The following is a 22177-nucleotide window of genomic DNA, read 5'->3' as shown; positions in this document are numbered from 1 at the left end:
CTTGGATGTAAACTCTTTATTGTCCGCTTCCGCCTCAGGCTACTGAGGCTTGAATGGGAGAGGCTTGACACGCACACGTAGGCACCGCGCTCCTCCCTGGACAGGGTGCTTTGGAACAGATGGAGGAACGGGCTGCCTGACAAACTGCGGGCCCATGGAAGCGATGGTGCCTGTGGTGCTCTCTGACCTCCGCTGACTGTGGGATTCCCCTGGGGGCGCAGAAGAGCCTGCCATGGGAGCACCTTGCTCAGAGCCTCGCCGGACAGCTTGGAGGAGATCAGGTGGTCTTTGGAGGTGCTCTGAGGGACAGCTCTCCTTCCCTTTGCTTGGCACGGGCTGTTTGGTGACACGCTTTCCCAAGTTCTTCTCCAGGTTCCGTGCAGTCCCAGGCTGACAGCTCTGCTCCGATACAGAGCGCGTCATCCCACTTTCCACCGTTTTGCTGTTTGAAGTGGTGTCTAAGGCCTTGGCTTTCATTTCCCGCTCCATCTTGTCCTTCACTTTTTCAACCACGTTAAGGACAATGGTTCTGGCATAGGCCTGCAGTTCTGTGTGCAGCCGCTGAACTTCGGAGACAGCCTTTTGGGTGCTCTCCCTTACAATCCTGTGACTCAGTCGTGAGACCTCAGCAGTGTCTGGCGCTGGTTGGATCACGGGCAACTTTTCTCTCTGCCTTGCTTCTGGGCTCTGCTCTTCTGACACTCTTGGTAGTCCCCGCCCTTCCCTCATGCCCTGTCTTAAGAGAGGCACCTGGGATGGCTGTGGCTTCCTGTTAGAGAGGTTGACAGTGGGAAGCGCCAGGATTTCAGAGTATTTGCGGTTGAAGTCTTGCTCAAACCGGGAAGCTACGAAGGATTCCAAAGTGTCGCAGACACTTCCAACAGCTTCTCTGGTGACTTTGTCAAGGGAAGCCTGCGAGGATTCTCCCTCAAAGGCTTCCCTCGATTTCTTTTCTGCCAGCTTCCCCACTTGGAAGGCTGTCCTGGCGACGGGCTGCTCCTTCTGCCTGGCTGCTGGCCTTGGCTCAGATGCACTGGGCGTGCCGGATTCCCAGGACTTCTCAAAGAGCTTCATCACACTCGCCACAACCTTCTTAGCCAGCAGTGCAATTTCCTCCTCTTTATCAAGAGGAGATGTCTCTGAAGGCTCTGCGCTTTTGGCACTTCCACACAGTCTTTCTTGGCTCTTATGGGGAGCCCTCTTTAAGACGCGGGCAGACTGGTCCAGTGCCTGCACCCTCTCAAACACTTGCCGCACCACAGTCCGAGCCATCTCTTCAATTCTCTGGCTTTCTTTAGCAGCCTGTTCTTCCGAGGCAGCTTTGAATACACCGTCTGCGGGGACAGGTGACTTTCTCTCTGACTCAGTCACAGTAGGGATGCACCCAGGGAGCTTGGCATCTTCCCTGCCCAACTCAAGTCCGGAGGGAGCCGCTTTCAGCCTTCTGTACTGGCCAGATTGGAGAAGGTTTCTTCTGCTTTTGCAGGAAGGTGGGCCAGCTGGTTTTTTAGGCTCCAGTGGGCTGGCTTTCTCTCCCATGACCATGTACACATCAGTGGAGGAGCTCTGGCAAGAGCTGTCAATCCGTGCCGTCAGTCTGGGGTCAAGTTTCTTCAACTTGGCGAGCTCTTGCTGAAGCTTTTCCTGAAAGGGAACAGCAGGTTTTGGCTCACTCTTGCCTCAGAAATGGCTCGCGTCCCTGCGTGCTGAGGCTTCATGCCGCCCGTGCCAGCGCCCTGCTTCTGCCGTGCAACGAGGGCTGAAGAGAAGGGCTTCCCTCGGGAAAGGGTCGTCCTTTCCCCACGACAACACCTGGCCCCCCAGCACAGCCCTGACATCTGCATTCCCCGCCTCCCTCAGATCCATCAAGGAAAGCCCCAGCCTTCTGTACCGTGCCGCTGACATGTGTCTACCAGCGCTGAGCTTTGCCTACCTCTCCTTGCCTCCTGGTTTTCTCAGCCTCCAGCTTGAGTGTGGTCAGATACTGCCTGTACTCATTGAACTCCTTCAGAGTGCAGACCACCTATGGAGAGACAAGGGCAGAAAGCTCCCAAGAACTGTCGAGGTAGCTGCGCAGTGGCAGGGGAGCAGCTCCTCTCCATCCCCTCCCCGTCCCAGCGGTGGGGACGCTGCCTCCCTCCGAGCCAGGGCCGAGTGGACTCCTCGCTCTGCACCAGACCCCACACCGGCTGCCTCCTCAATGCACAGGCAGCGCACGGCAGCCTGAGAAGAGCAGGAGTGGGCATTGCCAGCAGGGCGCTGGGGTGACGTCTGCTCCCTTGGAAGGCAGCGCAACAGCGCTGTGCCCCCCACCAGCAACAAGCGGCTGCAGCAAGCGCGCTGGGAATCATAGAATCATTAGGGTTGGAAAAGACCTTCAAGATCATCTGGTCCAACCATCAGCCTACTACCAATGTCACCCCCTAAACCATGTCCCTAAGCACCAGGTCCAAGCTTTCCTTAAACACCCCCAGGGACAGTGACTCCACCACTTCCCTGGGCAACTCGTTCCAATGCCTGAGTGCTCCTTCTGAGAAGAAATGTCCCCTCCTTTCCAACCTAAACCTCCCCGGCACAATTTGAGGCCATTCCCTCTAGTCCTGCTCCTAGTCATCTGCAAGAAGAGGCCGACCCCCAGCTCCCCACAAGTTCCTTTCTGGTAGTTGTAGAGAGCGATAAGGTCTCCCCTGAGCCCGTTTTATTGTGGCTACACTATTCCTGATACAGGCCAGGATGCCGTTGGCCTTCTTGGCCACCTGGGCACACTGCCGGCTCATGATGAGGCGAGCATCAATCAGCACCCCCAGATCCTTTTCCTCTGCACAGCTTTTGAGCCACTCTGCCATGCAAGCCTGTAGCACTGCATGGGGTTGTTGTGGCCAAAGTGCAGGAACTGGCACTTAGCCATGTTAAACCTCATCCCACTGGCCTCTGCCAGAGGAGACCTGTGCTGGTCAGCGCAACGTCCAAACCTACTTTGCCATCACTGGTGATGTAGCCCTTGCTCTTCAGGCTCTGCAGGTTGTCTTTGCGATTGTAGTAGGCCTGCAGATGCGGGTCGTGCAGGCAGTTGTACTCTGTGCGCAGTCGGCGACAGTACGGATCTCCCAGATTAAATTGAGCAGAAGGCTGGTGAAGCTGGAAGAGAGGTGTTCCAGAGTATGAATGGGGCAGGAGAAAGCAGCAGAGAGACAAAGGCACTTCCAAGCTCCTCATGCACACGGGCTAGCCTTTTCCAACCTCTGAGGTATAGGTTTCTGATTCCTGGCTTACTTCCCGGCTGGACCTTCCTTCTGAAGCCATCAAAAACACCCCCACCAGGCTGAGGGTCCGGCCTGGGCTGGGGAGAGAAGGCCAAACCCCACCAGCAAAGTAGGCATCTTGGGCCACCGGGTAGAAATGCAAGAGCTTTCCATGCCAGAAATGAACCTTCAGATGGAAAACTTCAAGCCCGGTGGTTCACACGTCAACAATGGAAAATCCACAGAAAACGGCCTCCTCTGGGTTAGGCAGGACTAAGGGGCGGGTAGCCTGCCTCCCTCCTTCCTCTGCCTCCAGGAAGTCTCTGCCTCGGAAGCAGTGCTCCCCCAAGCTGGAGGAAGAGGAGGAGGACACGGCATGCGGTTCCCAAGCAGAGAAGCCTGGGATTTTCTAAATTTCTAAATCTGAGAGGGAAAGCAGGAGAAGGTTGCACCCTCCCCTAAGAGACCCCCAGACTCAATGTTTCTGGCCATGCTGGAAGGCCACCTTGGCCTGGTACCCGGACGCGCTGCCGCCTGCTGCAGGCAGGGCCCCAGCTGCCCGCTTGCCTGGTGCCAGAACCCAGGCTGGCCCTGGTGCTGGCAAGCACGCCCCTGTGGAGAGCCCAGCTGTGGAACACCCTCTCCTGACCTCTGGCCAGTGCAGGCCACTGCTGTTGGCGAGTCCTCCTTTGTCTCCGTGCTGCGGAGCCGGGAGCATCCATCCCTGACTCCTCCACCCGGTTGGGCCAAAGTGCTGTAACTCCCACCGTAGAGCAGGTGGCCACAAGGCCTTCTCGGAATGATGGGGAGGGAGCCCGTGACAGAAGAGACCTTTTCCACCCCTTCCACCCCTTCCTCCTTCTCTTACCTTTTCCCCCAGCTTGGTCCTGCAGAAGACAGGCTTGGTGCCAGGCACTAGAGGGATTTTGACTCCCAGTGGGAGGTCCAGCAGCCCGCTGCCTCTTTCTCCAAGTTGCCATCTGGGCTGGAACTAGAAAGACAGGGACACTCAGACACTCAGGCACTCCAATCCCTTCTGCAGCCCACCCCCGCACCCCCTTGCAGCTCTCTTCCCACTTGCTAGCAATACGCCGGGATGGGCAGAGAGAGGCACGGCTCCCTGCGAGCCTTCTGCGGCCTGACCAGGTTTAGATCCCTCCCAGCTTCCTGGGAGCCTCCTCTGGCCCCAGAGCAGTCCCGCACGCCCCGGGCTCCTGCTCTGAGCCCTCTCCTCGGGCACAGTGCTCACCTCTCTGCTCTTGCCAGCTATGCACAGCAGTGCGTCTGGGTTTTGGAAACCAGCAGTGAGATGCTGCTCCATGGCTCCTTCCAAGAGCTCTGTGGGAGCTGCGACCCTCTGCTAGCACCTCTCACTCCAGAGGCAGACAGCTGCAACTGTCCCAGGCGGTCTCCCAGCAAGCGGCTTTATAGAGCGCTCAAGCATTGTTACATCATCGCGTTGCCATGCCGCCACCTACACCATGGCTACCTGCAGGCCCTTCTGGTCACACTGGTGGGCAAGCCACTCCAGCCGAGCCTGCTTTGAGCAGGGCGCCTGGACTAGGTTGTTTCCACCAGCCCCTTCCCACCCCAGCTCTTCTGTCATTCTTGGAAGGAAAGCTGTCATCCTTGCTAACTGGTGAGAAATGTGCAGATTTTCCACACCAGAAATGCTTGCTTCTTGGCTGAATGTTCAGTGATGGAGCCTTCAGCAGCTCTGTGAGACAGTTTTGGCGGCAGGTCGTGTCTTCACCTATTGCCCTGATTTTCTCTGGCAAAAGGCCTGTGGAACCTGGCTGCTGCCTGCAGCTGCTGGGCTTCCCACTCCCCTTGGCCCTCCCTTCTGCCATACGTCTCCTTTGGGCTCTCCCCATCCCTCCTGTGAGGCGACAGGCAATGCAGGAGGCTTTGCAGCAGTGCGCAAGGGCTTCTTGCCACCGCTCCTAGCTTTTCCCTCTGTCCTGCTGCCTCTTCCCTCCTACCTGTTTCTTCTGCTCCCGTGTGGCTTTTTCACGGCCGCAGTCCCCAAGAGGCACCGCTGCCACCATGGAGAGCCTCCTGCCCAGAGTGCCTTCCCTGGCCTCACTTCTGCAGCGTCCCCTTCCACAGGCCTCCTGCTGTGTCTTCGCTGTCCCCTCCTGTGTCTGCCTCCCTCTGAGTGCCCTCCTGGCCCGGCCCACGTGTCCTCACATTTCTCCTCCTGCCTGCTGCCCGAGCCGCTGGCACCCGTTGTCACACAGGAGAGAGCATCGGCGCCAGGGGCTCCTCTGGTCGCTCTCAGCTCTGGCTCCACAGGCAGCCCTTGCTGAGCCGGCTGGAACTGTCTGGGACTGGCCCCCATGCCTCCAGGCCTACCCCCCTCTGACGGCCACACAGACAGGCCCAAAGCCACCCGCTAGGCCCAAGCCACCCCCCGGCTTCCTCCCGTAAAGGGCACAGTTGGTGCTGGGTCACCGGTTGCAGCTGTGCTGCTCACATCTGCTTTGAATTCCAACCTCTTTCTCCATTTCCACCAACTTTCTTCCCCTCTTTCCTTTCTGTTACCTGTTCCTGTGGCTGTTTCCTGCAAGCAACAGGGCAGGAGCCGGGCTGCTGGCTCCTGCTGTGCTCACTTTCTACCTCTCCCTCTTATTGAGACCCCTTTCCACCCTTTGTTCCTTCTTTTTTCTCGTTAGTTCCTTTTTTGCCTGCTCTGCGAGACAGGCTTGATGCCATGGTTCTGGCTGCTGCTACTTCTGGGGCTACTGCCCTGACCTGCCAGGCCTTTCCCCTCCCTGTACGCAGCTCCTGCCCCTGCAGGCAGTCATGAGGGGAAAAGAGGCTAAGCGGGGCTCACAGGGCCATACAGAATGGCAAAGGGAGGGCTCTGGGTGGCACCCAAAGGCCCACGGAGGGCCATAGCTGGCACTTGGAAGCATCCAGAGGTCTCACGGTAGGCAGTGAAAGGCAGACGGAGGCCTCTGGGCAGCACCAAAGGTCTGCTAGAGCTGTGGTCAAGCGCAGGGCCCTAGGAGACATGCAAAGAGCAGTGGAGGGCCTTGGGGTCACCAAAAGGCAAACAGCGCCCCTTAGCTGTCCCAAAAGGCCCAAGGAGGGCCCAGGGAAGGACAAGGCAATCAGAGAGGCCTCAAGGAGGCAAGAGGGTAAGCGGAATCCTCTGGGAAATAGGACTGAAAACCTGAAGGTCTGAAAACATGTCAGGCAACCAAAAGACACAGTGAGAGGCCTGGGTGGGAACCCAAAAAAGGCCAGGCTCTGTTTCCCGTCAACAATTTGACTTGTCTCCTTGTGGGACTGAAGGTCTCCCTTCCGCAGGGGATGCTTCATGGGAGAGTGTCAAAGGCCAAGCCCGTGCCACGGCTGCGTGGAGAATTCCCATGAGGGGGCGGGACTGCTCCCACCGCTTGCCCTTGTGTGAGCACTGGCACGGGCAGACCTTCTGGGGGAGCTTGGTCTAAGGAGAAGGAGCCCTGCAAGAAGGGTCTCAACATTGTCCTCGACACCTGGTAAACACCAGGCTTCCTAGACCTGGTCCGGCCCCCTCCTTAGCCCAGCTGCAACACTTGACGCGACAAGGAAGGCTAAAGCCCACCTAGAGATGAGGCTTGCAAAAGAGATAAAAGATAATAAGAAGGTTTTTTTTAAGTATGTAAACAGTAAAAGGAAGAGTAGGGATAATGTGGGTCCTTTGCTGAATGAAGTGGGTGTCCTGGTAACGGGAGACGCCGAGAAGGTGGAGATACTGAATGCGTTCTTTGCTTCAGTCTTTGCTTCAAGGACTCCCCCCCAGGACTCCTCGACCCTGGCGGGAGGATAAAGGGTCTGGGAAATGGAGGGCTCCCCCCTGGTTGACGAGAGAGTGCTTCGGGAGCGTCTGAGTGGGCGCAACGCACACAAATCCATGGGTCCCGATGGGATGCATCCATGTGTGCTAAGGGAGTTGGCAGAGGTGATCGCCGAACTGCTCTCTATCATCTTTGAAAGGTCCTGGAGAACAGGAGAGGTGCCTGAAGACTGGAGGATAGCCAATGTCACTCCAGTCTTCAAGAAGGGCAAGAAGGAGGATCCGGGAAACTACAGGCCAGTCAGTCTCACCTCTGTCCCTGGAAAGGTGTTGGAACAGTTTGTTCTGGATGCCATCTCCAAGCAATTGGAAGAGAAGAATGTTATGAGGAGTAGTCAGCATGGATTCACCAAGGGCAAGTCATGCTCGACCAACCTCGTTGCCTTCTATGATGGCATCACCAGCTGGTAGATGGGGGGAGAGCAGTGGATGTCATCTACCTTGACTTTAGCGAGGCTTTCAGTACTGTCTCCCATGACATCCTGATAGCGAAGCTGAGAAAGTGTGGGATAGAGGAGTGGACAGTAAGGTGGGTTGAGAACCGGCTGACTGGCTGAGCTCAGAGGGTGGTGATCGGCGGCACAGAGTCCGGCTGGAGACCTGTGACTAGTGGTGTTCCCCAGGGGTCAGTGCTGGGTCCGGTCTTGTTCAACATCTTCATCGACGACTTTGATGAGGGAATAGTGTCTGCCCTCAGCAAGTACGCCGATGACACAAAGCTGGGAGGAGTGGCCGACACGCCAGAAGGCTGTGCTGCCATTCAGCGAGACCTGGACAAGCTACAAAGATGGGCAGGAAGAGACCAAATGAGGTTTAATAAGAGCAAGTGTAGAGTCCTGCACCTGGGAAGGAACAACCGGACATATCAGTACAGGCTGGGGGACGACCTCCTGGAGAGGAGCTCTGAGAAGGACCTGGGGGTCCTAGTGGACGACAGGTTGACCATGGGCCAGCAGTGTGCCCTCGTGACCAAGAGGGCCGATGGGATCCTGGCATGCATTAAAAGGAGTGTGGCCAGCAGGTCATGGGAGGTGATCCTCCCCCTCTACTCTGCCCTGGTCAGGCCTCACCTGGAGTACTGTGTCCAGTTCTGGGCTCCCCGCTACAAAAAAGACAGGGATCTCCTGGAAGAGTCCAGTGGAGGGCCACAAAGATGATACGGGGCCTGGAGCATCTTCCCTACGAGGAAAGGCTGAGAGACCTGGGTCTGTTCAGCCTGGAGAAGAGAAGACTGAGAGGGGATCTCATCAAAGTGTATAAATACCTGAGGTGTGGGAGACAGAGGGATTTGGCCAACCTCTTTTCAGTGGTTTGTGGGGACAGGACAAGGGGTAATGGCCACAAGATAGAGCACAGGAAGTTCCGCACCAACATGCAAAAGAACTTCTTCACAGTGAGGGTGATGGAGCACTGGTACAGGCTGCCCAGGGAGGTTGTGGAGTCTCCTCCTCTGGAGATATTCAAGGCCCGTCTGGACACCTACCTGGGCAGCCTGCTCTAAGGAACCTGCTTTTGCGGGGGGGTTGGACCTGATGATCTCTCAAGGTCCCTTCCAACCCCTTCAGTTCTGTGATTCTGTGATTTTGTGACTTCATCAAGGAGCAGAACTGCTGGCTACTTCTCCCCTCCCTAGTTCAGATTGCCTGTTACATTGGCCCATAGTGCTCTAGCCACACAGCCCAAGTTGCAGAAGGCAAAGGCAGGGTCTGGGAGAATGAAGAGCCGCCCACTGTAGGAGAAGATCATGTGCGAGACCATCTAAGGAACCTGAAGGTGCGCAAGTCCATGGGACCAGATGAGAGGCATCCGTGGGTCCTGAGGGAGCTGGTGGATAACGTTGCTAAGCCACTGTTCATCATATTTGAGCAGCAGTGGCGGCCTGGGGCAGTTCCAGCTGCCTGGCAAATCTGGTGGCCTTCTACGATGGGGGTACAGCCTCGGTGCATAGGGGAAGAGCAACTGATGTCATCTACTTGGATGTGTGCAAAGCATTTGATACTGTCCCATACAACATCCTTGTCTCTAAACTGGGGAGACATGGATTTGATGGATGGACCACTTGGTGGGTAAGGAACTGGCTGGCTGGTCACACTCAAAGAGTTGCGGTCAACGGCTCGATATCCAGGTGGAGACCAGTGACGAGTGGCCCTCCTCAGGGGTCGTTTCTGGGACCGGTGCTGTTTAACATCTTTGTCGTTGACAAGGACAGTGGGATGGAGTGCACCCTCAGCACGTTTGTTGATGACACCAAGCTGTGTGGTGTGGTCAACACGCTGGAGGGAAGCGATGCCATCCAGAGGGACCTGGACAGGCTTGAGAGGATGTTGGAGCAGGTTTTCCTCATGCAGCCCAGGGTGTACCATGGCAGAGCAGATCTCCACACTGCAGCCCGTGCAGGAGCCCACGGTGGAGCAGGTGGATGTGGCCTGAAGGAGGCTGTGGCCTATGGAGAGCCCCAGTTGGTGCAGACTCCAGGCTGGAGCTGCAGCCCGTGGAGAGGAGCCCACACAGGAGCTGGAGATCTTGCAGGAGCTGCTGCCCGTGGGGCACCTGTCTTGCTTCGTGGACCCCGTGGTATGGACCTGTATTGGAGCAGTTCTTGAAAAGATGCAGCCTGTGGGAAGCCCACGCAGGATCAGTTCAGGAAGGACAGCATCCCGTGGGAGGGACCCCTCATTGGAGCAGGGGTAGAGAGTGACCATGTAGGAGCATGGGAGGTGAACCGTTAAGGACTGACTGCAGCCCCCACTCCATGTTCCCCTGAACATGGAACAACTGTTCCCCTGAACAGCTCAAGTTCCAGGGCCTCGATGTCCTTCTTGTACTGAGGGGCCCAAAACTCAACAACAGTACTCGAGGTGCGGTCTCACCAAAGCTGAGTATGGGGGGATGATCACCTCCCTGCTCCTGCTGGTTACGCTATTTCTACTACAGGCCAGGATGCCGTTGGTCTTCTTGGCCACCTGAGCACACTGCCGGCTCGCAATCAGCCGACCATCGATCAACACTCTCAGGTCCCTTTCCTCTTCACTGTCTTCTAGCCACTCTGCCCCAAGCCTTATTGGTTATTGTGGCCAAAGTGCAAGACCTGGCACTTGGCCTGTTAAACCTCATCCCATAGCCCCCACTCCATGTTCCCCTGAGCCACTTGGGGGCAGGGTGGATGTAGAAGAGGGTGGAAGGGGGAAGGTGATTTTAGTTTGCTTTTAGTATCTCACTGCTCTAGCCTGTTTTAATAGGTAATAAATTATATTAATCTCCCCATGCTGAGTCTGTTTTGCCCGTGATGATAATTGTTGCGTGGTCTCCCTGTCCTTATCTCAACCCTTGAGCCCGTTTTATCGTATTTTCTCCCCCTTTCTGTTTGAGGAGGGCGAGTGAGAGAGTGGTCGTGGTGGAGTTCAGCTGCCCAGCTGGGTAAAACCACCACACGGTGTAGGGAAAATCCCCAAGCACAGCAAGGCCTGGCGTGGTGGTTTTACCGTGCTAGGCAGCTGAACACAACCGCTCTCTCACTCCCCCTCCTTAGATGAGGAGGGGAAGAAGTAAAGGAAAGAACAGCTCACGGGTTGAGATAAGGATGATTTAATAAAAGGAAAAGAAAAAAAAAAAGAAATAATTATTAAGGAAAGATTACTATTAATTAAACGATTTAACTAAACAATTTAACTAAACAATTAACAATTTAACTAAAGGGAAAAAAAAAGGGAAAGGGGAAAAGGGAGGGGGGAAAGGGAAAACTAAACAAAACAAGTAAAGGCTATGTGGAAGTGCAGAGGAAAGAAATGACTCTCTACTTCCCACAAATGAGCGAAGCTTGACCACGTACTTGAAGCAGGGCCTCAACGCACGTAGCCAGTGTTCGGGAGGAGGACAGACATTTTCACAATGAGAGCCCACCCCTCCCCTCTTCTTCCTTTTTCCACCTTTTATTACTGAGTGTGACATCATATGGTATGGAATATCCCTTTGGTTGGTTTAGGTCAGCTGCCCTGGTGATGTTTCTTTTTCACATTTTTTGCCCACCCCCTAGGACGGTTAGAGAGAGTCCTGATGCTGTGCCAGCACTGCTCAGCAGCAGACACAACACTGGTGTGATACCACTGCTGTTTTAGCTACAAGTGCAGAGCACGGCACTGTGTGGGCTGCTGCAGGGAAAGTTAACATCCCAGCCAGACCCAGTACACCTGGCTTGAATAAATGTAGGCACAAGCAAGCACTTGGATGTAAACTCTTTATTGTCCGCTTCCGCCTCAGGCTACTGAGGCTTGAATGGGAGAGGCTTGACACGCACACGTAGGCACCGCGCTCCTCCCTGGACAGGGTGCTTTGGAACAGATGGAGGAACGGGCTGCCTGACAAACTGCGGGCCCATGGAAGCGATGGTGCCTGTGGTGCTCTCTGACCTCCGCTGACTGTGGGATTCCCCTGGGGGGGCAGAAGAGCCTGCCATGGGAGCACCTTGCTCAGAGCCTCGCCGGACAGCTTGGAGGAGATCAGGTGGTCTTTGGAGGTGCTCTGAGGGACAGCTCTCCTTCCCTTTGCTTGGCACGGGCTGTTTGGTGACACGCTTTCCCAAGTTCTTCTCCAGGTTCCGTGCAGTCCCAGGCTGACAGCTCTGCTCCGATACAGAGCGCGTCATCCCACTTGCCACCGTTTTGCTGTTTGAAGTGGTGTCTAAGGCCTTGGCTTTCATTTCCCGCTCCATCTTGTCCTTCACTTTTTCAACCACGTTAAGGACAATGGTTCTGGCATAGGCCTGCAGTTCTGTGTGCAGCCGCTGAACTTCGGAGACAGCCTTTTGGGTGCTCTCCCTTACAATCCTGTGACTCAGTCGTGAGACCTCAGCAGTGTCTGGCGCTGGTTGGATCACGGGCAACTTTTCTCTCTGCCTTGCTTCTGGGCTCTGCTCTTCTGACACTCTTGGTAGTCCCCGCCCTTCCCTCATGCCCTGTCTTAAGAGAGGCACCTGGGATGGCTGTGGCTTCCTGTTAGAGAGGTTGACAGTGGGAAGCGCCAGGATTTCAGAGTATTTGCGGTTGAAGTCTTGCTCAAACCGGGAAGCTACGAAGGATTCCAAAGTGTCGCAGACACTTCCAACAGCTTCTCTGGTGACTTTGTCAAGGGAAGCCTGCGAGGATTCTCCCTCAAAGGCTTCCCTCGATTTCTTTTCTGCCAGCTTCCCCACTTGGAAGGCTGTCCTGGCGACGGGCTGCTCCTTCTGCCTGGCTGCTGGCCTTGGCTCAGATGCACTGGGCGTGCCGGATTCCCAGGACTTCTCAAAGAGCTTCATCACACTCGCCACAACCTTCTTAGCCAGCAGTGCAATTTCCTCCTCTTTATCAAGAGGAGATGTCTCTGAAGGCTCTGCGCTTTTGGCACTCCCACACAGTCTTTCTTGGCTCTTATGGGGAGCCCTCTTTAAGACGCGGGCAGACTGGTCCAGTGCCTGCACCCTCTCAAACACTTGCCGCACCACAGTCCGAGCCATCTCTTCAATTCTCTGGCTTTCTTTAGCAGCCTGTTCTTCCGAGGCAGCTTTGAATACACCGTCTGCGGGGACAGGTGACTTTCTCTCTGACTCAGTCACAGTAGGGATGCACCCAGGGAGCTTGGCATCTTCCCTGCCCAACTCAAGTCCGGAGGGAGCCGCTTTCAGCCTTCTGTACTGGCCAGATTGGAGAAGGTTTCTCCTGCTTTTGCAGGAAGGTGGGCCAGCTGGTTTTTTAGGCTCCAGTGGGCTGGCTTTCTCTCCCATGACCATGTACACATTAGTGGAGGAGCTCTGGCAAGAGCTGTCAATCCGTGCCGTCAGTCTGGGGTCAAGTTTCTTCAACTTGGCGAGCTCTTGCTGAAGCTTTTCCTGAAAGGGAACAGCAGGTTTTGGCTCACTCTTGCCTCAGAAATGGCTCGCGTCCCTGCGTGCTGAGGCTTCATGCCGCCCGTGCCAGCGCCCTGCTTCTGCCGTGCAACGAGGGCTGAAGAGAAGGGCTTCCCTCGGGAAAGGGTCGTCCTTTCCCCACGACAACACCTGCCCCCCCAGCACAGCCCTGACATCTGCATTCCCCGCCTCCCTCAGATCCATCAAGGAAAGCCCCAGCCTTCTGTACCGTGCCGCTGACATGTGTCTACCAGCGCTGAGCTTTGCCTACCTCTCCTTGCCTCCTGGTTTTCTCAGCCTCCAGCTTGAGTGTGGTCAGATACTGCCTGTACTCATTGAACTCCTTCAGAGTGCAGACCACCTATGGAGAGACAAGGGCAGAAAGCTCCCAAGAACTGTCGAGGTAGCTGCGCAGTGGCAGGGGAGCAGCTCTTCTCCATCCCCTCCCCGTCCCAGCGGTGGGGACGCTGCCTCCCTCCGAGCCAGGGCCGAGTGGACTCCTCGCTCTGCACCAGACCCCACACCGGCTGCCTCCTCAATGCACAGGCAGCGCACGGCAGCCTGAGAAGAGCAGGAGTGGGCATTGCCAGCAGGGCGCTGGGGTGACGTCTGCTCCCTTGGAAGGCAGCGCAACAGCGCTGTGCCCCCCACCAGCAACAAGCGGCTGCAGCAAGCGCGCTGGGAATCATAGAATCATTAGGGTTGGAAAAGACCTTCAAGATCATCTGGTCCAACCATCAGCCTACTACCAATGTCACCCCCTAAACCATGTCCCTAAGCACCAGGTCCAAGCTTTCCTTAAACACCCCCAGGGACAGTGACTCCACCACTTCCCTGGGCAACTCGTTCCAATGCCTGAGTGCTCCTTCTGAGAAGAAATGTCCCCTCCTTTCCAACCTAAACCTCCCCGGCACAATTTGAGGCCATTCCCTCCAGTCCTGTTCCTAGTCATCTGCAAGAAGAGGCCGACCCCCAGCTCCCCACAAGTTCCTTTCTGGTAGTTGTAGAGAGCGATAAGGTCTCCCCTGAGCCCGTTTTATTGTGGCTACACTATTCCTGATACAGGCCAGGATGCCGTTGGCCTTCTTGGCCACCTGGGCACACTGCCGGCTCATGATGAGGCGAGCATCAATCAGCACCCCCAGATCCTTTTCCTCTGCACAGCTTTTGAGCCACTCTGCCGCAAGCCTGTAGCACTGCATGGGGTTGTTGTGGCCAAAGTGCAGGAACTGGCACTTAGCCATGTTAAACCTCATCCCACTGGCCTCTGCCAGAGGAGGCCTGTGCTGGTCAGCGCAACGTCCAAACCTACTTTGCCATCACTGGTGATGTAGCCCTTGCTCTTCAGGCTCTGCAGGTTGTCTTTGCGATTGTAGTAGGCCTGCAGATGCGGGTCGTGCAGGCAGTTGTACTCTGTGCGCAGTAGGCGACAGTATGGATCTCCCAGATTAAATTGAGCAGAAGGCTGGTGAAGCTGGAAGAGAGGTGTTCCAGAGTATGAATGGGGCAGGAGAAAGCAGCAGAGAGACAAAGGCACTTCCAAGCTCCTCATGCACACGGGCTAGCCTTTTCCAACCTCTGAGGTATAGGTTTCTGATTCCTGGCTTACTTCCCGGCTGGACCTTCCTTCTGAAGCCATCAAAAACACCCCCACCAGGCTGAGGGTCCGGCCTGGGCTGGGGAGAGAAGGCCAAACCCCACCAGCAAAGTAGGCATCTTGGGCCACCGGGTAGAAATGCAAGAGCTTTCCATGCCAGAAATGAACCTTCAGATGGAACACTTCAAGCCCGGTGGTTCACACGTCAGCAATGGAAAATCCACAGAAAACGGCCTCCTCTGGGTTAGGCAGGGCTAAGGGGCAGGTAGCCTGCCTCCCTCCTTCCTCTGCCTCCAGGAAGTCTCTGCCTCGGAAGCAGTGCTCCCCCAAGCTGGAGGAAGAGGAGGAGGACACGGCATGCGGTTCCCAAGCAGAGAAGCCTGGGATTTTCTAAATTTCTAAATCTGAGAGGGAAAGCAGGAGAAGGTTGCACCCTCCCCTAAGAGACCCCCAGACTCAATGTTTCTGGCCATGCTGGAAGGCCACCTTGGCCTGGTACCCGGACGCGCTGCCGCCTGCTGCAGGCAGGGCCCCAGCTGCCCGCTTGCCTGGTGCCAGAACCCAGGCTGGCCCTGGTGCTGGCAAGCACGCCCCTGTGGAGAGCCCAGCTGTGGAACACCCTCTCCTGACCTCTGGCCAGTGCAGGCCACTGCTGTTGGCGAGTCCTCCTTTGTCTCCGTGCTGCGGAGCCGGGAGCATCCATCCCTGACTCCTCCACCCGGTTGGGCCAAAGTGCTGTAACTCCCACCATAGAGCAGGTGGCCACAAGGCCGTCTCGGAATGATGGGGAGGGAGCCCGTGACAGAAGAGACCTTTTCCACCCCTTCCACCCCTTCCTCCTTCTCTTACCTTTTCCCCCAGCTTTGTCCTGCAGAAGACGGGCTTGGTGCCAGGCACTAGAGGGATTTTGACTCCCAGTGGGAGGTCCAGCAGCCCGCTGCCTCTTTCTCCAAGTTGCCATCTGGGCTGGAACTAGAAAGACAGGGACACTCAGACACTCAGGCACTCCAATCCCTTCTGCAGCCCACCCCCGCACCCCCTTGCAGCTCTCTTCCCACTTGCTAGCAATACGCCGGGATGGGCAGAGAGAGGCACGGCTCCCTGCGAGCCTTCTGCGGCCTGACCAGGTTTAGATCCCTCCCAGCTTCCTGGGAGCCTCCTCTGGCCCCAGAGCAGTCCCGCACGCCCCGGGCTCCTGCTCTGAGCCCTCTCCTCGGGCACAGTGCTCACCTCTCTGCTCTTGCCAGCTATGCACAGCAGTGCGTCTGGGTTTTGGAAACCAGCAGTGAGATGCTGCTCCATGGCTCCTTCCAAGAGCTCTGTGGGAGCTGCGACCCTCTGCTAGCACCTCTCACTCCAGAGGCAGACAGCTGCAACTGTCCCAGGCGGTCTCCCAGCAAGCGGCTTTATAGAGCGCTCAAGCATTGTTACATCATCGCGTTGCCATGCCGCCACCTACGCCATGGCTACCTGCAGGCCCTTCTGGTCACACTGGTGGGCAAGCCACTCCAGCCGAGCCTGCTTTGAGCAGGGCGCCTGGACTAGGTTGTTTCCACCAGCCCCTTCCCACCCCAACTCTTCTGTCATTCTTGGAAGGAAAGCTGTCATCCTTGCTAACTGGTGAGAAATGTGCAGATTTTCCACACCAGAAATGCTTGCTTCTTGGCTGAATGTTCAGTGATGGAGCCTTCAGCAGCTCTGTGAGACAGTTTTGGCGGCAGGTCGTGTCTTCACCTATTGCCCTGATTTTCTCTGGCAAAAGGCCTGTGGAACCTGGCTGCTGCCTGCAGCTGCTGGGCTTCCCACTCCCCTTGGCCCTCCCTTCTGCCATACGCCTCCTTTGGGCTCTCCCCATCCCTCCTGTGAGGCGACAGGCAATGCAGGAGGCTTTGCAGTTGTGCGCAAGTGCTTCTCGCCACCGCTCCTAGCTTTTCCCTCTGTCCTGCTGCCTCTTCCCTCCTACCTGTTTCTTCTGCTCCCGTGTGGCTTTTTCACGGCCGCAGTCCCCAAGAGGCACCGCTGCCACCATGGAGAGCCTCCTGCCCAGAGTGCCTTCTCTGGCCTCACTTCTGCAGCGTCCCCTTCCACAGGCCTCCTGCTGTGTCTTCGCTGTCCCCTCCTGTGTCTGCCTCCCTCTGAGTGCCCTCCTGGCCCGGCCCACGTGTCCTCACATTTCTCCTCCTGCCTGCTGCCCGAGCCGCTGCCACCCGTTGTCACACAGGAGAGAGCAGCGGCGCCAGGGGCTCCTCTGGTCGCTCTCAGCTCTGGCTCCACAGGCAGCCCTTGCTGAGCCGGCTGGAACTGTCTGGGACTGGCCCCCATGCCTCCAGGCCTACCCCCCTCCGACGGCCACACAGACAGGCCCAAAGCCACCCGCTAGGCCCAAGCCACCCCCCGGCTTCCTCCCGTAAAGGGCACAGTTGGTGCTGGGTCACCGGTTGCAGCTGTGCCGCTCACATCTGCTTTGAATTCCAACCTCTTTCTCCATTTCCACTAACTTTCTTCCCCTCTTTCCTTTCCGTTACCTGTTCCTGTGGCTGTTTCCTGCAAGCAACAGGGCAGGAGCCGGGCTGCTGGCTCCTGCTGTGCTCACTTTCTACCTCTCCCTCTTATTGAGACCCCTTTCCACCCCTTGTTCCTTCTTTTTTCTCGTTCGTTCCTTTTTTGCCTGCTCTGCAAGATAGGCTTGGTGCTATGGTTCTGGCTGCTGCTATATCTGGATTATTAAGTAGGGAAAGGGTTAGGGCTGTTAGTGTTTGGAGAGAGAGAAAGCACAGAGTCCTGTTGAGTCTGGGATTGTTTAAAGGTCTCTGTGGCAAGAGAGATTGACTTTAGTCACAGGGTGGATTGTGGTGGTGCAGCGCTCTCCATGTCAGCACTGCACTGCACTGCAATAAACATACCTACTTTATAACTCTCCTTGAGTTGTAAAGTTTGTTTCCGTGCGTCAGTTTGGCACCACAGATGGGACCCTCTTTGTCCAGCTGCAGGACCCACTGAGGACCAGACTCCTAGAGATTTCCCCAAGAAATTTCCCTGAGATTTCTTGGGAGGACTCCCCTTCTCAACCAGATCGCTGCAGAGGTAGACAAGGACCATGACTGGTGGACGAGATATGTTTTAATGGAGTAAGGGGATACCTGTAAGTCGTGAGGAGATGTCCTACATAAGTTAAAGAGTCTGTGTACTCACCCCGGCGCAATGCTCAAGCTTGGGTAGGTGTTTGTGGCAATCTGGGATCCATTGTTTTGGTAACTGTGTATGTAAAGAACACTCTACGTTTGGTTTTGTACTACTAGTCACTGGGAGTCCCCGTGATTTGGTCAGTGCTTTGTTTTGTAGACATTTAATTAATTATGGATTGATAATATGAATTAATGATAATGATATATGATAATATGAATTATATGATAATATGAATATATGATAATATGAATTAATGGATCACAATTTATACTGGGAAATTTGTTGTAATAAGTGATACTATTTGTAATAGTGATTGCTGTTTTGTGTTGCTTGAGTGAAAGGTGCAAGAGGCCTCTTTGACTGCATGATTGTGCTGTGTGAATGAGACACAGCATTGCTGCCAAGCCAGTGTGGAGTTCCAATCCGCGGTTCCATATCCTCCGCGAGAGGAACGGCCAGAGACGAATGAAGCAGATGACAGACCGTAAAGAAGTGCTGTTTTATCCAAGTGTTGACTGGTGGTGCCCAATACACAGGCCCAACGGTTTAACTTGTAATCCTATTTTTGTTCTTAAATGTTTTGAGTGTGACAAGGAGGAAGGCGGGAGCATTATCTAAGTAACAGTTTAGAAGTTCTGGTATATTCGCTGTGGAACTACCACCCCGTTATATAATTTACTGTGGGTCAAGTTTTACTCTTGTCAACTTAATCGGGAAGTGCTTATTAATTAGGAAAACATAAATATGGGTAATAGGGAGGTGCAATAGTAAAAAGGAGCCCCTTGGGCTGAATTTTGGCTCACTGGAAGGATATGGGAGGACCAACTGGCAGGATAGTGGACAGGAAGATTTTAATAAAATATTGTAATCAGTGTTGGCCCCTCTGTAAATTGGACGATGGGGAGAAGTGGGCCCTTAATGGAACACCGAATTATAATACTTTATTGCATCTAATGTTGTTTTTGAGACGGGAAGGGAAATGGGATGAAATATTGTATACTGATATGTTGTTTACATTGAGGCAGCGTCCTGGAGGGAAAAAGGTATGGTATCGAGTTGGCCCGTGACTGAGCCTTTGGTGTTGGCATTAGAAAAGTACAAGCTGGAGAAAGATAAATAAAAATGAATTGTTAAAAGGGTTGCCGAGGCGATCGGCTCCGGGGCAGGCGCGTTCTGCAGCGGAGCGGGGGATCGGGACAGGCAGGGCTTTTTTTCCGACATCGAGGCCGCTCGAGGGAGCCGCCAGGACCCGGCAGCGCTCGCGAGGGAGGCTGACGAGGCGTAGGCGGAGCCAGCAGCGCCCCTTCCCCGGCCGTTTAACGGCAGCCCCTAGGGAGCGCGGCGAAGAAGGCCGGCAAACAGGGAGTGGCACGGCAGTTCGCGCAGGCAGGGCGAGCAGGGAGGGCGGAGAGGGCAGAGTTTCCCCCCCGCCCATAAGAACAACACCCTTAACGGCTGTCGACCACTAGCTAGGCTGCAATGGTCTACACCAGGCAGAGCGCTCTCTCTAGAAAGTCTGTACCCACCCAGACTGACCGCCTGCTCAACAATGCGGCAGTTCAGGTCTCTGGGTGCAGGGACTGTCTGAGCCTGTTGCTGCCATCTGAGGGCGGCAGAGGCACCGTGTGTGTGAGGTGCGAGCAGGTGGATGACCTGGTCCGCCTGGTGTCAGAGCTCAGGGAGGAGGTGGAGAGGTTGAGGGCTATCAGGGAGTGTGAGCGGGAGATAGACTGGTGGAGCGACTCCCTGCAGGGCCTGAAGGAGAGGTACCGGGGTGAGACACCCCAAATGGGGGTGGACCCCCTGCCCTGTCACTGTCGGGCAGAGGGAGGCGACCTAGGAGTTGAGGAGGGATGGAGACAGGTCCCTGCTCGACCTCGCAGGCGGCACCCCCCCCTACCGGCCCCACCTTCCCAGGTGCCCTTACATTACAGATTTGAGGCCCTGGAGCTTGAGAGACCGGTGGGTGAGGACGAGGTAGAAAGTCTACCCAGGAGGATGCCTAGGGCGAGGAGATCTACTCCACGCCTCAAGACTGCCTCCACCAAGAAAGACAGAAGGGTGATTGTTGTAGGCGACTCCCTTCTCTGGGGGACAGAGGGCCCTATTTGTCAGCCTGACCCTACCCGTAGGGAAGTCTGCTGCCTCCCTGGGGCCAGGGTCAGGGATGTTGCCAGAAAGCTTCCCAACCTGGTTCGCCCCTCTGACTACTACCCTCTTTTGATAGTCCAGGCTGGCAGTGACGATATTGAAGAGAGAAGCCTGAAGGCTATCAAACGGGACTTTAGGGGACTGGGACAGTTAGTGGATGGAGCAGGAGTACAGGTGGTGTTTTCGTTTATCCCTGCAGTGGCAGGGAGGGGTACCGAGAGGACACGGGAAGCCCACCTGATTAACACGTGGCTCAGAGGCTGGTGCCAACACAGAAATTTTGTTTTTTTTGACCATGGGGCGCTTTACTCGGCACCTGGCCTGGTGACCACAGACGGGTCCCTATCTCTAAGGGGAAAACGGATCCTAGCCCAGGAGCTGGCAGGGCTCGTTGAGAGGGCTTTAAACTAGGAAAGAAGGGGGATGGGGCTGAAATTAGGCTTGTTGGAGCTGTACCAGGGGGAACAATGGCAAAGCCGGGGAAGAAGGCAATGGCCCAACTGAAGTGCATCTACACTAATGCACGCAGCATGGGTAACGAACAAGAGGAGCTGGAAGCCATCATGCAGCAGGAAGGCTATGACTTGGTTGCCATCACAGAAACGTGGTGGGACCACTCTCATGACTGGAGTGCAGCAATGTCTGGCTATAGGCTCTTCAGAAGGGACAGGCAGCACAGAAGGGGTGGTGGTGTGGCTCTCTATATTAGAGAGTGTTTTGATGTTGAGGAACTTGAGGCTGGGAATGATAAGGTTGAGTCTCTATGGGTTAGGATCAGAGGGAAGGCCAACAAGGCAAGCATCCTGGTGGGGGTCTGTTATAGACCACCGAACCAGGATGAGGAGACAGATGAGGAGTTCTACAGGCAGCTGGCAGAAGCCGCGAAATCGTCAGCACTTGTTCTCGTGGGGGACTTCAACTTCCCAGACATATCCTGGAAGCACAACACAGCCCAGAGAAAGCAGTCTAAGAGGTTTCTGGAGAGCATGGAAGATAGCTTCCTGACGCAGCTGGTTAGAGAGTCTACCAGGGGAGGTGCCCCGCTAGACCTTCTGTTCACAAACAGTGATGGACTGGTGGGAGATGTGGTGGTCGGGAGCTGTCTTGGGCAGAGTGACCATGAAATGGTTCAGTTCTCTATTCTTGGTGAAGCCAGGAAGGGTACCAGTAAAACTGCTGTCTTGGACTTCCGGAGGGCTGACTTTGAGCTGTTCAGGACACTGGTTGGCAGAGTCCCTTGGGAGGAGGTTCTGAAGGGCAAAGGAGTCCAGGAAGGCTGGGCACTCTTCAAGACGGAAATCTTAATGGCTCAGGAGCGGTCTGTCCCCACGTGCCCAAAGACGAGCTGGCGCGGAATTAGACCGGCCTGGCTGAACAGAGAGTTGTGGCTCGAGCTTAGGAGAAAAAGGAGGGTTTCTAATCTTTGGAAAAGAGGGCGGGCTACTCAAGAGGACTATAAGGATGTTGCGAGGCTGTGCAGGGACAAAAATAGAAAGGCCAAAGCTCATCTGCAGCTCAATCTGGCTACTGCCATTAAAGATAACAAAAAACGTTTTTACAAATACATCAACACAAAAAGGAGGACTAAGGAGAATCTCCATCCTTTAATCGATGCGGGGGGAAACTTAGTTACAAAAGATGAAGAAAAGGCTGAGGTGCTCAATGCCTTCTTTGCCTCAGTCTTTAGCGGCAAGACCAGTTGTTCTCTGGATACCCGGTACCCTGAGCTGGTGGAAGGGGATGGGGAACAGGATGTGGCCCTCACTATCCACACGGAAATGGTTGGCGACCTGCTACAGCACTTGGATGTACGCAAGTTGATGGGGCTGGATGGGATCCACCCAAGGGTACTGAGCGAACTGGCGGAGGAGCTGGCCAAGCCGCTTTCCATCATTTATTGGCAGTCCTGGCTATCAGGAGAGGTCCCAGTCGACTGGCGGCTAGCAAATGTGATGCCCATCTACAAGAAGGGCCGGAGGGTAGACCCGGGGAACTATAGGCCTGTTAGTTTGACATCAGTGCCTTGGAAGCTCATGGAGCAGATTATCTTGAGTGTCATCACGCGGCACTTGCAGGGCAACCAGGCGATCAGGCCCAGTCGGCATGGGTTTATGAAAGGTACGTCCTGCTTGATGAACCTGATCTCCTTCTGTGACCAAGTGACACACTTGGTGGATGAGGGGAAGGCTGTGGATGTGATCTACCTTGACTTCAGTAGGGCTTTTGACACTGTTTCCCACAACATTCTCCTCAAGAAACTGGCTGCTCGTGGCTTG

The 22177-nt window shown here is 55.4% G+C and overlaps 1 protein-coding gene across 1 annotated transcript; it reads right to left on the bottom strand.

Moving 5' to 3' along the window:
• Positions 1 to 39: 39 nt before the first annotated feature.
• On the bottom strand, positions 40 to 3060 carry LOC308178764 (uncharacterized protein; the record flags this gene model as incomplete). Its single annotated transcript, XM_080557822.1, has 3 exons — positions 2977 to 3060; positions 1934 to 2023; positions 40 to 1644 (listed from the first exon to the last, which is right to left on the bottom strand). Exon 3 carries the CDS (start codon positions 1543 to 1545, stop codon positions 40 to 42), a length of 1506 nt encoding a protein of 501 aa, XP_080413948.1. The 5' UTR covers positions 1546 to 1644; positions 1934 to 2023; positions 2977 to 3060.
• Positions 3061 to 22177: the final 19117 nt, after the last annotated feature.

This window comes from Anser brachyrhynchus, assembly GCF_964034855.1.
Source record: "Anser brachyrhynchus genome assembly, chromosome: 16".
In the NCBI taxonomy this organism is placed as follows: domain Eukaryota; kingdom Metazoa; phylum Chordata; class Aves; order Anseriformes; family Anatidae; genus Anser; species Anser brachyrhynchus.
The sequence above is the reverse complement of the archived record's forward strand: the minus strand, read 5'-3'. Positions and strand labels throughout refer to the sequence as shown.